Source organism: Diabrotica undecimpunctata, chromosome 8, assembly GCF_040954645.1.
Source record: "Diabrotica undecimpunctata isolate CICGRU chromosome 8, icDiaUnde3, whole genome shotgun sequence".
Classification (NCBI taxonomy): Eukaryota; Metazoa; Arthropoda; class Insecta; order Coleoptera; family Chrysomelidae; genus Diabrotica; species Diabrotica undecimpunctata.
In genome coordinates, this window is record NC_092810.1 from 128,963,988 (window position 1) to 128,982,963 (window position 18,976).

At 32.9% G+C, this 18,976-nt stretch overlaps 1 protein-coding gene across 1 annotated transcript in view; it reads right to left on the bottom strand.

Annotated features, from left to right (window-relative positions):
- LOC140448003 (motile sperm domain-containing protein 2-like) overlaps window positions 1-18,671 on the bottom strand; it is a 105,836-nt gene extending 87,165 nt beyond the window's left edge. Inside the window, exon 1 of the mRNA XM_072541039.1 lies at window positions 18,406-18,671. Within this exon, the coding sequence (XP_072397140.1) occupies window positions 18,406-18,496 (91 nt within the window). The 5' untranslated portion in view covers window positions 18,497-18,671. The remainder of the gene's footprint in view (window positions 1-18,405) is intronic.
- Window positions 18,672-18,976: the final 305 nt, after the last annotated feature.

The following is an 18,976-nucleotide window of genomic DNA, read 5'->3' on the forward strand; positions in this document are numbered from 1 at the left end:
TTTCATCAATGAGGACTTCCCAAAGGAAATACAGGAACAAAGGAAAAAACTGGTTGATAATCCCAAGTTTGCTAGAGAACAAGAGTACAAAGAAGACTTGAGATACAATAAATTATACAATAACGGAGAGGAATACAATAGCAATGAGTTCGAACCCATACATATTGAGAAAAACATGGAAGTGACAAGTTATAACCAGTTATTACCACAAGGCAAATGAAGAAGCTATATCGAGAGATCTCCAACAGAATACAACACGGGAAGAGTCAAAAATTTCAAGAAACACCGGCGCTATACCAAAAAACAAGGATCAACAGTAACAAGGACGGATTGAGAGATAACAACATCAGTAGGAGATATGGATAAGGAAAAGATTAAAAGAGGTGTCACTAGTATTAAAAAGAAATATAATTTTGGTAACATTAAATAATGTAATTGATATTACAGCCGACAGCGAAGACACATTTCGACATAGTACTAAAGTTAAAATTAATAACATTAAGAACGCTAAAAGTATTAATACCAATAATAATAGTAGTAATAAGTTTCATAGCCTGTGTGAGTTTTTTGTTAGTTCTTCTATAAGGCGCGACCTCTTGCGAATGGGGGATGCTCTCTGGGTATTCGTAGTGTATCAATACTCAGACGGTAGCAGGGATACCTGGCGTTGAACAAAAACTGAGACCGCGTAGTAGGTATAAAATGCACACCCATGAAAAAACAGTTTAATAATTTATGTTTAGCGTCGCTGCCTTGGGATCGCTAGGGCACGTTTGGAGCCGGCGCTGGAGCATGCAGGGCGTCGATGGCATTCTCAGCAAAATTCAGTTTGTTCATATAATTTCTAGAGGTTCATTGAGATTTTCGTCTCTGACGACTGGACTAATCTTCTTCTTCAAGTGCCATCTCCTCTACGGAGGTTGGCAATCATCATAGCTATTTTAATTTTTGAGGCAGTAGCTCTAAATAGTTGTTTTGAGCTGCATCCAAACTATTCTCTCAGGTTCTTAAGCCATGAAATTCGCCTTCTTCCGATGCTTCTTCTGTCGCAGGATGCCATACTTCTCGCCCCGCATCGCATGTCCGAGATACTGTAGCTTTCTTTCTTTAATTGTAAGTTCAACTTCCTTCTCTTTACCTATTCTGCTCAGTACTTCATTGTTCGTAACTCTATCTACCTAGAAAACCCTCATAATTCTTCTATAGGTCCACATTTCAAAGGCGTTAAGTCGTCTCATTGTGTCTAGATTTAACGTCCATGATTCCACTCCATAGTATAGTATACTGTATACCTAACATATTGTTAGGCGTACTTTAAGAGCTAATGTTAAATCTTTGCCACATAGGACCTTTTTCATTTTCATAAAATTAGAACGTACTTTTTCGATTCTGACTTTGATTTCTGCAGTGTAGTCATTATTTTCTGTTATAAGTGTTCCTAGGTAAGTGTACTTTTTTACTCTTTCGATCTGCTGGCCCTCTACTATCAAGATTTCGTTAGTATTATTGTTGTTTTTACAAATTTTCATAAACTTCATCTTTTTGATATTGAGCGAGAGTCCGTACTCCCTACTACACATTACTATTTTACTTATCAGTCTTTCCAGGTCTTGTAAACTATCGGCTATTATGACTGTATCTTATGCCGACTGTTTCATCTTCCAGACTTTCTCGAATTACCTCTTCAGAATAAGCGTTAAATAATATAGGTGATAGTTTGCAGCCTTGCCTGACTCCACAGGTTCTCCCTCTCGGAGGCTCACTCTCTAGACTACACACTAGTCCAGTTAACTGGACTAATACTCAATGCCAAAAATAGGTTTTGATAGTGTGAAAAAAATAATGAAATGTCGCATGCAGGACATACCTGGCAAATACATCAGCCTGATTAAAACGACGCTGCTTGTGTCACAACCAGCAGTTATAGTAGAGGAAGTGGGACAGGGAAAGAGATTAATCATATTGTTCAATATTGTTCTCGAAGGTACTTGTAGAAACCAGCAATGTCTTTAGGAAATCTTAAAAGAGATTGATCATGAAGCATAAAATCTGAGCCCAAAATCAATTAAACAAAAACCAAATATATGACGGTCAAAAGGACACCCGAATATGAAATCAATGTCGAAGTAAACAACTATACTTTTGAACCTGTGGATACCTTTACGTCTTGATATATATTCCAGTATAAAGCCAAAAGAGTAAGAAAATAAAATAACTGATGTCACCAGTTTTTCATAGACTAACAACCGCCATTTTGTACCTCATTAAAAATTCTTAGAAAAGAACCAAATCCAAATATTTTTGACGTATACATCGTTAGTTCTAAAACTAACAAAAAACTCAAATAAATTCCGTTGTTACGGCAAAGAAGTTACGTATACTCTGATCAAACCTGTTTCAGTTGAATAATTCTAGTATTGGTAAGTAATGTATTCAAATATATAATTATTTTTTATCAAAATACATTCATTTTTGACACAAGGACACAGCACTTTTGATAACTAAACAAATTTGTTAACCTTGGCTTGAGTGTTTCCTTAGCCTATTCATATATGAATAGGTACCCTATATAATTTATCACGCATATGAAGTTACTTTTGTTTCGACAATAACTAATTTTTAAGTTAATAACAGTATTGTTAATTTATAAAATAAATATTACTCATAATAGGAAGTTTTTAAAAAAGTTCTTCTTTTTATTCTTCAGCCACTTTCTGCCCACCCTGAACATAGACCTCTTTCAGATTTCTCCATGTCCTGTCCTATGCTATTTGAAAATACCTTCTCCTGCATACTTTATATCTTCTCGAGTCTTCCGACGATACATTTTGTTTGTCTTGGTTGCGAGTGTGCCAGTTAAATTATTATCTGGTTTAATAGTGCCAAGTTAGATGTCCTATTCATTGCCATTTCAGTTCTGCAATATGTTCTAACACATTCTTTGACAGATTTCTTTATTTATTTTTCTTTCTCTCAGACTAATACCGAGCATTGTCCGTTAGATTGCTCTTTGAATAACTCGTAATTTAATTGCAGACTTTTTTCTGACAACCATCATTTCTAAGCCCTAGGTTGCTACTGATAACATACAGGCATCGCAAACTTTTCTATTCAGATTTATAGGGATATTATTATTTCCATAGGGTATATACTTTATTTTTCCCGAATGTTGCCCAAGCTAGTCTTATTCTTCATATTATCTCGGCTGTCTTTTCTTTGCCTATTTTTATTTTATGTCCTAAATATACAGATTCTTCTACGTTTTCCAATTTTGTGTCGTCTATGTATAGTTCGTTGTCATCATCACTTTTGTCTTTCACATGTTCATTTTCCGAAGCGGCATTTAGTTGTTTTAACATGTCTCTTAAGTCTAAAATACTGCCACTTATTAGGACGATATCATCGGCAAATCGGAGATGAGTCAAATGGGAGCCGTCAACATTATTTATTACTCTAGTTTCTCACTGTAGTGATTTGCCAGGGTAAATAACTTTTGATTCTTTTACTTATTTAATTTTGCTTTGTTTTTTTAACAATTATAAAAAGTGAAAAAATTATTTTTTACCTATAAAACGTTTCTTATACATTTTAGAGAAAATAGGTGAAGGTATCCAGTTCTTATTATTTTCTCGAGCTAGCCCAGTTAAAAAAATGAATGCTTTGCGTGCCATAAAAGCGTGCTTCAATTTGAAGTTCCCTCCAAAAAGACGGAACTCGGAAAGTTCTCCCCTCCTCTTTAATGTGGCAGTATTTTACGAGTACAATCACTTTAACGGGTTATAAGTTTTTACACCTCCTCTGTATATGCCATATATAATTTGGATCATAAAATCTAGATCTTCATTTACAATCTGTTCAATTTTCAACTTTTAATGTTAATAAACAATAAAAATATGATTTAAAAAAAATGCTATCTTGGTTCCTAGTGATCATAGAAGGTTCCTTTAAAGAAAATTGTGCTTTTTTACCCGCTTTTCAATCATCCTACTTACATGAGCGTAACATAAAGAATTTCAAAGTTTTAAATGTTTATAAGCTAAAATATCAACCCCTTTTCAAACGATTTTTTTAATATACAGTCGACTCGCGTTAATTCAAACCTGCGGTAATTCGAACCTCTCTATAATTCAAAGTTATAACGAGTTCCCTACAAAATCTCTTTATATTTCGAACTAAATCAATACATTTTTATGTACTAGGTAATTCGAACGAAAAAAATCATTGCTCTATAACAAAACGACGCGTTAATTCGAACTCATCGGCGTCCAACACTCGACAATTCACAAGTTGCGGAGAGAAAGAGGAGGAAAGATACAGTTCAAACTCGTATCAACGCGCCTTTGTTTTTGTTATGATTAATTTCACTACATATTTGACACACACTTCTCACGAATTGGTTTGTTTAGTTATTAGTTACTGTTACTCTTTCGTTGGTATACAGATTAAACCTTTGTTAGTCATGAGCCCTAGAAAGTATAAATGTTTGACGATTGCTGAAAAGAAGAAGTTAATTCAAAAAGTAGAGGAAGGTGAGAAGAAAAGTGATGTTGCAAAAGAATTTAAGATTTCTCTGAGTACTCTCTCAACCATAATAAAGCACAAGGAGTAAATTAATGCTGCTCAAACTGCTGGAGTACGGAAAAGACTACTAAAGGTAAATTTCTTCGTCTCGAATGGTCATTTGGCTAAGACAGTGTAGAGGACAAAAAGTGTCTATTAGCGAAAACTTCTTGAAGGAAAAAACAAAAGAGTTCGCGTCTACTCTCTACAAATTTTAAAAAGAGAAATGGAGTTGTATTTAAAAAAGTTTTTGGGGAAAGTGGAAGTATTGATGATGCAGTTTGCTTAGATTGGCACGGTAAATTGAAGACCTTGATTGAAAACTATGATGCCTGAGACATTTTTAATACTGATGAAACTGGCCTATTTTTCAAATTTTTTACTGGACAAGACGCTTACTTTTAAAAAATGAAAAATGTCATGGGGGGAAACATAGTAAAGAGAGGTTGACAGTTTTACTTGCAGCAAATATGGACGGATCGGAAAAACTGAAATCCTTAGTGATAGGAAAAGCAATGAAACCGCGATGTTTCAAAGGTGTGAAATCGTTTCCTACAGATTATCGTGCTAACAAAAAAGCTTGGATGACGACAGAACTTTTTAACGATTGGCTTTTAACAGTTAATGGGGACATGTAACGGCAAAAGCGGAAAATTTTACTATTTTTAGACAATTACACTGTCCACAAGTGCTCCTAAATTGTCCAACGTGGAACTCTACTTCTTTGGAAACCCATGGACCAAGGGATCATCCATAATTTTAAGACGTTCTATCGCAAAGAAATTGTTAAGTTCGTTTTAGAATCTCTCGACAAGCAGCTAAGTGCAAATATCACGGCTATCTGACAGCTATTTTACTTATTAACAATACATGTAAAACCCCTAACAATTCTCAACTGCTTGAAAAAATCCGGTTTCTCAAAAGAAGATTAGGAAAATCTTCCAATACTTATGGATGGTGAAGAACCAGCAATAAAACCATTAGTTGACATCAGCGGTGTGAGTTTTTCTGACTTTGTTCAAGTGAATGAAGAGGTTTCGGTCACAGGTTCACTAACCGATGGCGAAATTTTATCTGCGACAGATACGAATGAAAAAAGTAACGATGAAGATGAGTACGATACATCAAAACCTTTGGGAGAGGTGTCAGTTAAGGAAGCAAGATCTCATTCGATACCTTAAAAACCTTCTGTCTCCAGATCAAAAGTGATGAAAATGTATTTAAGGCACTTTTTCTCTTAAAAAAAAATTATTGAGCAGTCTGAGCAACTGCAATGTGCTTTAAAGCAAACCAGTATAATACAGTGCTTTCGAAAGATTGATTAATTCACATTATGAACACAAACATGTATGTACACGAATGTACCTCTAAACTTTTGTCATCGTTATAGAATAGCAGTTAATAAATAATAATTGATCAACGCTTAATAATTCGAAGTTTTAATTTTATTTATTTTCCCTCAAAATTTCGAACCATTTGATATTTCAAACACTCAATAATTCGTAATATTTTAAGAGTCCCTCGAGTTTCAAATTAACGAGTCGACTGCGTCTTAAAAATTAAGCTTCAAAATCAATTGCGATCTGTTAACCCTTTGAGACCTGACTTTTTTATTTTCAAAAAAAAAATCTTATGTGTTTTTATATTTCAAAAGTCATCAATTAGTAAGATAAAATGAAGAAAACTTGTGTACGGTTTTAAAAAAAAAAAATTTTTTTTTTATTGACGACTTCATCTACGGAACCTCTCGGTAGTTTCAGCATTTCATTGTCTGGTAACACAGGAGGTTTGTAAAATCTATCTATTCGAATAGTCCCTCCAGCATATATTTTTTTGGCCAATAATATTTCAAGTAGTTCATAGGATGAGAAATAATTGTCATAATATAATTTGTGGCCTTCACTGGTGGAAATTCTTTCGGCTAGTTGAAGAACGATAGATGCTCCTAATCCATGTTTTGTTTTATTATCTGCATTCAGTTCTGTAGATTTACCCTGATAAAAAACAAAATCAAAAGCCTGACCACTTTTTCCGCACAAGACGAATAATTTTATTCCCCAAGGACAGGGCTTCCCCTTCACATATTGTTTTATGGAAAGTTTTCCTGTGTAAGGAATCATTTGCTCGTCAACACTAAGTACTTCCTCAAGTTCAAGCTGTAAACATCTCTTTCTGACAGCGTCGATGATAGGACGAACCTTATAAAATTTATCTGTATCACCTGCTGGTCTTGCCAAATTGTTCACTAGATGTAAACATGTTCTAAGCTGGAAAAATCTGTCCCTAGACATGTTATCTAGGAACATTCTAATACCAAGGCTTCTTTTCCAGTACATCCTAATTTTGGGAAATTTGTTTCAATTTCCAATCATTATATGAAGTGCAAATAAAATTTTAATTTCTCTCTCATTAGTTGGTCTAAAATTTTTTCCGTTCTGTAAGGCATATACATTTGTAAATGTTGCTATATTTTCAAACAAATCATTTGAAATATACTTCGAAAAATACTGAATTGGGTACAGTGGCTCTGTAAGACTTGTATTTGGGGAAGTAGGATGCCATGTAAATGTAGGAGTCTCTATCGATGCCTTAGTTCACTCTACGGTTCTCTTTTTTGTTTTAATTTCTCTTTGTTTTGGTTTTTTAGAACAATTCTTTTCTGAGAAACATACTTTACTTCCTAATTTTTTTGTACCCGAGTAACCTGCAACTTCATCTGGTATATATTCGTCGTCTGAATCATAAGTTCTCCCTAACTCCTCATTATCATTTTCGCTGCCATCACCTTCTTCCACTGTCTCAGTGTCTCGTCTGGTCAAAGCATCAACCCCTGGTCTTATAATAGATTTATTCTCACAGTTATCCAGAATTCCATCCTCCTCGTCAGAACTCTCTCCTCCGGGAACTTACAAATTGTCTATTTCTGATACGTTACCGTCCTCTATCAGGTCAATTAACTCTTGGAGATGTTTTGGGTTGTCGAAATCATATTTTTTTCTTTTGTAATCCATGTTATCTGCAATCAACAATACTAAGTTAAAACCCAAGTTTAGACCATATGTACATACAGATGTACAATCAGAAATATACTTTCAGACCACTTGTACATGCTCATGTGCATCTAAAAAATGTGTGTTTATTTCAAAACTATCGTTTTTATGGCAATGTTTTCTACTTTATAAAAAACTACTTACCTTATAAATCACACTTAAAAAGTTGGATCGATTTTGTTTCACAAAAGATAACAGTTTCTCGTAAAATAAAACTACATAGCAGTATCGGTTACCAGTTATCGGTTATCTGTTGACCCCTAGATGGAAGCAGAAGTTAAAAAAGTGGATCGTAAATGTATATTTGAGTGACTGAATGCTATTTCGGTATAGATAAGCGAGTAGTTGGTATTTAACAAAACAATAAAAGCTATGTACATACACATGTACACAGGGTCTCAAAGGGTTAAGTAAATACCTCTATAGAGTCACTGTTTGGGCACGTACAATTGTTTAAATAATCGCTCTCCAGAATAAACAAATTAAATAACTAATAAATTATTTGGTCGATCTGGCAGAAATTTAGCACACATCAATAACTCATTAATTCTTTCCTGATATTAGCAGAATTAAAACCAAGGATCGAAATAGGTTCAAAAATCAAAATATTTCTCTGGTTATGCGTGTCAAGAAGGCTTTGCGATAAGTACTAACTTCTAACCTCTTCCCTAATCTCAATATGGTAAAATCAATGGAAGATTCAAAATTGTATAGGAATATTAACCAATATTATAAAGAAAAAAAAGAGCCTGAGTAGTTACGCCTAATATTTAAGAAATCTCATTATGTAATAAATTTAAATAGAGATAAATGATTCGAACAAATCCCTTTTTATTTTGAAAAAGATTACTAGAGGGCACTACTATTAGTTCTCACGTCAGATGCTTAAATCATAAAACCATTTTTTTGCAATGGCGCATGCGTAGTATCATTTGGCAGTTTTTATAGTTTATTTTTATGAACGAGAGAGTAATTAGCATAATTTTAACTGGTAGCTCCGACCACTCCATGGGCGTGCTCAAGATTAATTGAAAAATTACTTTGAATAATTGTAAAAAATAAATGAATTATTTCAGTGTTATAAAGTGTTATGTGTATGTAAACAAAAGTGACCTCTTTTATCACACACTATATTAGAACTGACTGGCCTACATTAAAAAGGGTTTTAAAAATTCACATTTCTTTTAATTTTTAAAAATTACAAAAGAGAAAAAGAGTTTTTAAAACCGTCTAAGGTATGTTAAATAGATGAATAAAAATATTAATATAAAACTTACAGCTACTTGTTACAAATCCAAATCAGATTCAGAAGATGAACTTTCAGAACCAAGATTTATAATAACTGGCTCGATCATTTTATCAGTAATATTGTCCAGCTTCCACATTTTTTCCTCTTCTTTAATAGTGTGATTTACTGCCTTTTCCCAGTTTTCAGGTTTTACATTATTTACGGCCTCCAAAAACAACTGTTTAACATCATGAATTTTAAAAGTGGTATTTTTTCTTGAAACTTCACTCTTTATCTGTGCCCATACCAGTTCAATCGGGTTTAATTCACAATGATATGGTGGGGATCTAAGTACTGTCATTCCACGATTTTTGGCAATTTCATCAATTTCGTATTTTTTAAATTTTTCTTTATGAAGGGCACACAACGAATAAAGTTCCTTTCTTATAGATCCGGGATGGTACGTAATATTTTTTGAACTCAGCCAATTCTGCAAGTCTTTTTTAACCACTTGGTTGTGGGCAGTCCTTCTATAAGTCTGGAGTGATAACTTGCATTATCCATTACTATTACACAGTTCTTAGGAAGAAGATCTATCATTTGTTCGAACCATTCTTGAAAGACATCAGCGTTCATGTCTTCATGGTAGTCACCGGTACGAGTTGATTCAAAAGTTAATAAACCACCTTCAACAAAACCGTCTGAACTGCCAATGTGTACTATTATCAGCCTGCGTCCCTTTCCTGATGGTGGGTTTAAACCAGTAGATAAGTTATTTACAAAAGCGTGCCTTTGACTTGTAACAGTTTCATCCTGCCAAAATTTATTTGGTGTATGACCCTCGTTGATCCATGTTTCATCAAGATAAAATATTTTTCTTTTTTGGTTTCTCATTTCCTTTATGGTTCTTAGAAAATGTCTTCTCCATATGACAATATCGCTTCTTTCTAATAAAATAGACTTTCTGGGATTCTTTTTCCAGCGGAAGCCTATTTCTTTTAAAAGTTTCCATAACGTACTTCGACTCATTTCTGGGTAATCCTTATCATCTCGAACTGAGACAAGAACTTTATCCAATGTTGGAAATTCTTGTCTAAAGAAGAATTCATGCACTTTCCGTCGAAGTCCTTCTTTAAAATGATATTCTATTTGAAATTTTGGTTTCCCTGGAGCATTACGTGGCATTTGAAAACTACCACATTTCTCTTCTTTAATAACTCTGTAAATCGTAGATTTCCCAACACCAAGTGTACTGCTAACTAACTCAACGGTCTCATCAACACTTTCACATAAACGTTTGTCTGTAAATGATTTAAAACAATTAAATATTAATGTTTTTTCATTAACTGTTAGAGGACCAATTTTTCGGCGTTTACACGGCACTTCCAAATTTTCCATAACACTAGTATACACAATAAACTGCACCTTGCAACTGAAGTACCTACTTTTAGTGAACTGTTAAGAATTTTGAATACGCCACTTGGACCTTCCTATATACAAAATGGAAAAACCCACTATCACATTTTCTGTGGAATAAGTTTAGAAGGTAATTATCTAGTCAATTACTGTCGTAGATTCCTGGAATTAAAGAATTAAATGTTGGATTGTTGAAACCCTTACTTCGTGGAATGCACTCATTTCAGATAAAATAAAACGTTTTATTTTATCTAAAGAATTAAACTTTATTTTGCAAATAGGCAAAGAATTAAACTTTATTTTGTAAATAGATAAAATAAAACGTTTTATTTTATCTAAAGAATTAAACTTTATTTTGCAAATAGGTAGGTACTTATTAAACTTTTATTGGTTATATATAACCAATAAAATAAACATCTTACATTTCTTGCAAATTCATTAGTACCTGTTAACCTCCATCACTCCGACACTGGCAACCTTATTTAGGGATTAGTAACCCTCACAACTATTGTATTCTATTCTGCTCCAACCTTTATACCTGGTGGTCATACTCAATTTAAAATTGTTTTCCTATATACTTCTGTAAACTTGTTGACAAATATCTGTTTTTCATTGAGTCACCCGTATCAACAGTTTAGGGATTTGCATACATAATTTATTGTTTTATTACTCTCTCATACATAAAAATACACTATAGTAGATTTTCGAACTGGTTGTTGGTAGATTCCTTAAAAAATACACTGCGCTCCAAAATTAACGCATAATTTTAAAAACCCTGGTAAATCAAATAATTTTAATGTTTCGATTTTTGTGCTAATATATTATTGTTACCCCCGGTATATTGTAAAATTTATCGAAAGAACGGTAAAAAACGTTGACGTTTTTACCATTTTTTGCAAAAAAATTAAAAACATGCTAATTGTGCTTCATTTTATTTCGAATTTAGTTGGGTTGGATTACGTTGTGCTGAACGATTAAAGGGGTTATTCAAGTTTATTAAGTGTTATTTCTTTGAAATGAACCACCAGCAGCAAGGAAATCGAAATTTGTCAGAAAGTGACTGTTTTAGAATCGTTACTCTTCGCGAAGAAGGATACACTCAAGTAGAACTCGCTGAACGTTTTAACGTCACCCAGTCAACCATTTCAAGAGTGTTAACACGTTTTTCTGTTACTGGAAGTAACTCGAGAAGACCCGGTCAAGGCCGTAGAAGGGTTACAACTCCTAATCGAGACCGGTTTTTGACACTTCGTACACTGAGACAAAGGTTTGTTACCAGTACTTCTCTACAAAATGAATTTTTGGATCGTTATAACTTTAGAATCAGCCAAAATACGATTAGAAGACTTGCAGAAAACGACCTACACCCTGGAATGGCACCAATTGGCCCATTATTGACCAAAGGTGACCATAGAAAGCAAATATTGCATTTTGGTCGTGAACATGTTGATTGGAATTATGACGATTGGGGAAGAATATTGTTCACCGATGAATCCAGGTACTGTCTTTTTTCTAATGACAGGAGAAACCGAGTGTATATAAGGCCTGGGGAACGCTACGCACAGTGTAATACCGTAGGGACTGTACAGTATGGCGGCGGCTCGGTAATGGTGTGGGGTAGGATTAATTTAGAGGCTCGTACGGAATTAGTTAGAATAGATCGCGGTCGGCTTACATCGCAGAGGTATATAACAGACATTTTAGAAGAGCATGTTGTGCCATTTGCACCATTTATTGGGGATAATTTCATGCTTATGCAAGATAATGCCAGACCATACACGGCAAGAATTGTGCAGCAGTATCGTCAGGAGGTTGGAATTCCTGCCATGGATTGGCCTGCGAGAAATCCTGACCTCAACCCAATAGAACATGTTTGGGACATCATAGGCAGACGACTAAGACAAATACTTAATGCACCAAACACATTAGATGAACTGTTTTTGCGGTTGGTTGAAATTTGGGATCAAATTGATCAAGAAGAAATCAGAACGATTATTCTCAGTATGAGAGATCGTTGTCGAGCAGTAATAAATGCCAGAGGAGGCAATACTCGATACTAATACACGGCCAATTTCGTCATTACTTTATAATGTTTGTTTAGATCAGTTGTTTGTTTAGATGTTTAGATTTATGATGTTATATTGTTAATTTCAATACATTTTTTGTAAAAAAAGAAAAGTTTTTTATTTAAGATGTTCTGAAATAACCATAAAGCAGAAAAGAACAAACAAAAATTTTTCATTACAACTCAAAATAAGAATTCTAAAATTGTGTGTTAATTTTGGAGCACAGTGTATATGGTCACATTGCATTATATGTCATTTTGCAAAAAACAAACTTATTAACGGAAAGGAAAAAGACAGTGCGTCTGTGTATCCGCTTATACGTATTTCACCCTAATAGGGATCATCAGAGACGGCTATTCACAGTCGCTCTGAAAGTGAAAATAAATATTTTCTGTCTTAGGAAGCAACTATAACATGGCTTCGTATAGACGCAAATAACGACATCTGATATTACAAACTTATTAACATTTATAAAAGAATTAATAATAAATAAAATTTTTAAAAATAATTTTTTGCAATTTTACCTTGGTCAATTGTTTATGTATTTTAATTTATAAACTCACAAATGAAAAACTTATTCAGATCTACAACTTTTATTTAAATCATTTTTTTCTAAAATGTATAAGAAACATTTATAGGATTTGTCATAAGCTACATGAAATCGATTATTGTTTCGCAGATAGCCTGAACTAAAAGGGATATATAAAGCACATGTATATTACCTGGAAGCATTTGAGATGTGGCTATATCGGAAAATGCTTAAGATCCCGTGGACTGACCGAGTCACAAATGAGAAGGTCCTCAGAAGAATGAATAAGAATCGAGAAGTACTGACCACCATCAAATCTCGAAAGTTACAGTTCTTCGGACATATTATGCGAAATGAATCCAGATATGCTCTCGTTCAAGCCATCCTGCAAGGAAAAATATTTGGAAAACGAGGTCCAGGAAGAAGAAGAACATCTTGGTTAAAGAACCTCAGAATCTGGTTCAATACAACATCTGTGCAGCTTTTCCGCGCTGCTGCAGATAAGATAAAGATTGCCATGATGATCGCCAACATTCGTAACGGATAGGCACATCATGAAGAAGAATATTACGTGTCCTCCATACGGCCAGTGAGTTTCGTTAATATCCAAATATCTTATTGTTTCATTATATTATGTTTTAATAAATTTCAATAATCATATAACGTGTAGTGCCTTATTATATTATTTAAGTATTGTTTTATCTGTTTTGTATTAACTGTTTTTAAAATTCTAATTACAATGGATTTTTTATTTTAATTTAAAATGCAATAAATCTTATTCATGTTTTACTCAGGCTATTATTGTTTTGTTCATTATGTTAATTCATTCTATCATGTAAATTCTGACCAGTTTATAGTTTGACAAAAATTTATAGCACCATAAAAGAAACAAGCAAAATACAAAAATTACTTTAATATATTAAGTTATTATATTTCAGGATTAGAACAGGATAGAATATACAAACTATGCAAGTTTTAAAGTAACCCAGCCTACTAAAAACTGAATTAGTCTTTCCACCAACAGAAAAAACCCAGTACTTTCTGCTTGCTTACATATACAGGCAAGATAACAATAAAAATAGCCAAAATAACGCTAGCAAAAGAAAAAGCACTTACACAGTGTTGTATACAAATTTACATGTGGCGACTGCCCCAAAACTTACATCTGTCAAACAGGTAGAATCTTTAACAAATGTATAGCAAAACACAAAAAGGTTTTCAATAATAGAAAAACAGATTCTATGTATGCATGTTCCAAATTTTACAGACACATCCAGACTATGTACTAATCAAAAACTACCCCAAATAAAAACTGTTAAGAAATCCACAGAAGTTCCCAAATTAGGCCTAGTTTTTCATCGAGAGGTTAAAATTTTTGGTTAGCTAACCTAGGGTAAATTTTAACCAATTTTTTAACCCTCATCTTATAATAATTCACTCCATAGTCATATCGAGAAACAGATCAGAATCAATCCATACATTTTCTAGATTTAAAATTTATCAGCCTTGAAAATAGAAAATCCCATGTCAAAAAACAACTCTATAGAATTGAATGTCATTAGACAACTAGCAGTAAACAATGCATATAAAGAACAGACAATAAACAAAATTTTAAACCAAAAATTGCATAAGGAAACCCTGCAATTAATCTTTCCACCAATAGAGAAAAAAACCAAGTACTTTCTGCTCAATTACATACACTCAGGTGCAAAAAAATCGATCCATTATTTATTTCTTATTTATTTGAAGTTGTATAATTTTAGAGACATTAAATTACGTATGTAAATTTAGGTGTACCCTCGTATACGAGAAATAAAATAATATTTTTAATATTGCTTTTTATATTTCTTAAAACAAATTAATATTTTAGGTTTTCGTCAAAAAGGGTCTGAAGCAAGTAGATATTTTTTAGTGAATTTTGTTTTTAATTCAACTAGTGTAGTGATTTTATTTTCAAAACGTGTTATATTTTTATTTAATTATCCTTCCTAAAAGTTTCTAACTCCGACAGATGCTGCAAGGGCAGTGACTTTAGTTCAAGATGGTCGTAGCCAATATTATGCAGCTGAAATGTTGGGTGTTAGTCGATCTTCGGTTCAAAGAGCAGTTCGGCGTTTTATCGACACCGGTAACTTCACAAGAAGACTAAGATCAGGTCGTAGAAGGGTAACATCCGAAAGAGATGATCGATTTCTGGTCTCATCATGTTTAAGAAATCGGCATCTAACTTCAGTTGAACTGGCAAATCGTCTGAGCGAAGTGAGAAATGTGGATGTAAGCAGATGGACAGTTCGTCGACGACTTGTAGAAGGTAATTTATTATCCAGAAGGCCAGCCCTATCTTAAATACTATCCATAGAACATCGCAGAGCTCGCCTTGCTTTTGCAAGAGAACATGAAAACTGGAGTGATGCAAATTGGAGCAATGTATTGTTCTCAGATGAGTCCAGATTTTGTCTAAGGTCACCAGATGGCCGAGAAAGGGTTTGGAGAAGACACGGAGAGCGATATTTTCAATGTAATATTGCGGAAAGAATAAGTTATCGGGGGGCTCCGTTATGGTTTGGGCTGGTATCAGTTCAGAAGCCCATACTGATTTAGTTATTGTAGATAGAGGTTCTATGACTGCTGCAAGATACATAACAAGTATTTTAGATCAGCATGTGGTACCTTTTGCTCCTTTCATTGGAACTAATTTTATTTTTATAGACCACAACGTGCGTCCTCACCGTGCTAGAATCGTCAACCAATATATAGAGGAGGTGGGAATTGTCCGTATGAACTGGTCAGCTTGCAGTCCCGATCTCAATCCCATAGAACATCTATGGGATATGATGGGAAGACGTCTTCGAGCACGAGTGCCCCGTCAAAATAACTTGGCTGAACTTACAGCGGCTCTTCAAGAAATATGGGACCAATTGGATCAATTTGATATCCAGAGGTTACTTACCTCAATGCCTAGACGTGTACAGGCTATTATAAGGGCCCGAGGGGGAAACACTAGATATTGATTTATTATCAATGTTTTTCTTAATTTCAGAAAGTTTTGAATATTCTTGTATTTTTGAGTTTTGGCGTATGTCTCTATAAATAAACGATTTTTTTTTGGATAATCTGTAAAAATTATTTTAATCTAACATATACTTTTAGATATATACCTGATTTAAAACTAATATCTTCAAACGTTTTCTTTTTTCAGCAAATAATACCCATGGCTCGATTTTTTTGCACCTGAGTGTATATAGGCAAGATATCAATAAAAATAGCCAAACACATGAAAAAGAAAAGAATAACGCTAGCAAAAGAAAAAAAAGCACTTACATGGTGTGTATACAAATTTACATGTGGTGACTGCCCAAAAACTTACATAGGTCAAACAGGTAGAATATTTAACAAATGTATAGCAAAACACAAAAAGGCTTCAATAATAGAAAAACAGATTCTATGTATGTACTTCACCTTCTAGATCATAATCATTCTTTTTACAACCAAATTGAAATTCTTCACATTCAAAATAAAGCCCTAAGCTAATTATTAGAATCTATGGAAATTAACAAATTTAAAAAAAAAACAGATATAATTCTGAATGACCAACTTGAGACAAACAGTTCTTCTCTCCTCAACTTATTCAGTTAAAGACTATAAAGTGTAGACACATAATGAAAATAGCTCACTTGAGAAAGGCACTCTACCAAAACAGCTGTAGTGATAATAAATTTTGTGGAAGTGTTGAAAACAAAAGTTTTCAGTGTTTTATTGCTTGAAAGAAGTTTATGTTTACATAAAACACTAAACACTAACTGATTATTTTTAAACAAAACTCCAGGATTTTTACAAAAATAAATTTTTCCCTAAACTTTTCGTTGAAATTGATTTATGTATATATATATATATATATATATATATATATATATATATATATATATATATATATATATATATATATATATTAGAATATTGTGGTCTAGGTAGCTCAGAGGTTAGTGTATCTGCCTTTGGTGTTGAATGATGTGGGTTCAATTCTCACTACACAATCAAAGCTATGGCTATGCTAGCTTTACCATAAAGTTAGCATACCCATTGTTTCTCAGAAACAGCTACAGCAATATTTTTTTCTTTCTATAATAAATTAGCAATAAATTATAGTCTTGGTCTAAATTGAGCCTTATAAAATGGATATGCTAACTTTACAGACATTTCAAGCTTGCCACTTTAAAGACCTTGTAATCTATCTAGTCTAGCTCCTCTAAACTTCTTTGTTCAGCTTCGATGTTATTTGTAGGTCTCTCTATCTTTACAACAGTAAATTCAGATCACCAACCAATTAATCATCTCCATTCCTTCTTATTTCTATCTTTTGTTTTCCAGTTTCTAGTTGCTTGGTCCATAAATTGTATTTTTAGCCGCCCCTTGGGTCATTTTTCCCAATAGCACTTGGTTATAGGGAAAATTACTATTTAAATGGGAATAAGCCACAATTAAAGGTTAAAATGCGTTTATTGACGTTTCAATTTCCACTTCGGAAATCATATTTTGACCTTTAATTGTGGCTTATTCCCATTTAAATAGTAATTAATTTAAAATGCCATAAGAAAATAGCTGCAGAACAATATTGGTTATAGGGGTTATGATTCTTGCTGGTTCAGAGGGTTCCACACACTCCTTATGACCCACTCATCTCAGTCTTCCAAGTTTAACCAACTGTACCAAATTAGGTTCTCTATAAGCTCTCTCTATCTCCTTCACATACCATTTTCCAACATGCCAGCATGCTAAATATCATAAAACTCATAAAACAATAAATAAAGAGAACAGACATACTGTAATTGAGATACACTTGGAATCTATTTGCATAATAAAACAGGAAAATATAAACATATATGGATCGCTACAAAAAAGTAGAGGAATATGAAAGTTAGCAGTAAACTGTAGATACACAAAATTTCAATTGGTCAACTATAATAATATGAAGTAAATAGATAAGTTTGATAATGTAATTTTAATGGTGAAGGGGCTAAAGTTTGATGACACAGGTAGTGGGTAGATTTGCTATCAGGGATCACATGATAATGAATTTATCACCTACACTAAGTAATATACTGAAAAGTGAGTCTTAATTTAAAGGTTCTAAAATGATATTCTTTAAAAAAATGCAAGTTTAGCACCAGAATATTGTAGTAATTTCAAATATTAAATTTTTTATTTTATTTTTAAAGCAGCAGTTTTACAAACCTATTTCGCATCAGAAATATTTATATATGAAAGCATAGAAAATGGTCAAGAAATGCTTGTAATTAAATATTTTAACATGGTATTTATATTCCTCTATAAATTGCAACTTTCTATGCAAAGTATAATGTTAAATCAACAAAAATAAGTACAATTTGGTCATAGTTAATTTTTATATTCATAGACCTTTTATTTAAAGGATTGAATCCAAAAACTGGAAAAAAATTTAAATTTAAAACAAGCAACACAAAATATATTTAAGGTACTTCAGAACATTGATCCGATAATGTAAACAAAGTACATTTTTTTAAATAATTAACAACTTACTATCATGTCCTTTTGAAGAGACTTCATCCAGGAATGATTTTCTTAAAACCTCAATCTCTGCTTTTGATACTTCAATGTGTTCTCTAACCATTTTAGATATCCGTTTATTTCTAAATTAAATGTATTCTTATTAACAATTATTATTATCACACGTATTCACTCATTTACTGATTATTATAGAAATGAACTTTGTTTTCAAGTACTTCTACTCTTTACAAGGATAAAAAACAAACAAAAAACATAAAAGTGTCAACCCATCCCCTTCTATCATAGTCAAATTGAAATGTCAAATTTCAGAAACACCAACACAACAATAACAAAACGAGATAGGTTATTTGTATTTACCAAACGTATTTACAGATGTACTGTATTGTAAACCATGTGTAAACATGAATTGAACAATGAACTTGAAACGGTCATAGACAGAGTAGTTTATGATTACATAAATAAAACATTTAAATAACAAAAATTAATTACAAAAAAATTAAGAATTACATAAATAAAATTTGGAAATTTGTGTGGATGTTTTAACTGTAGTTTATAGGAATAATTTCTAATAACTATTTTTGGC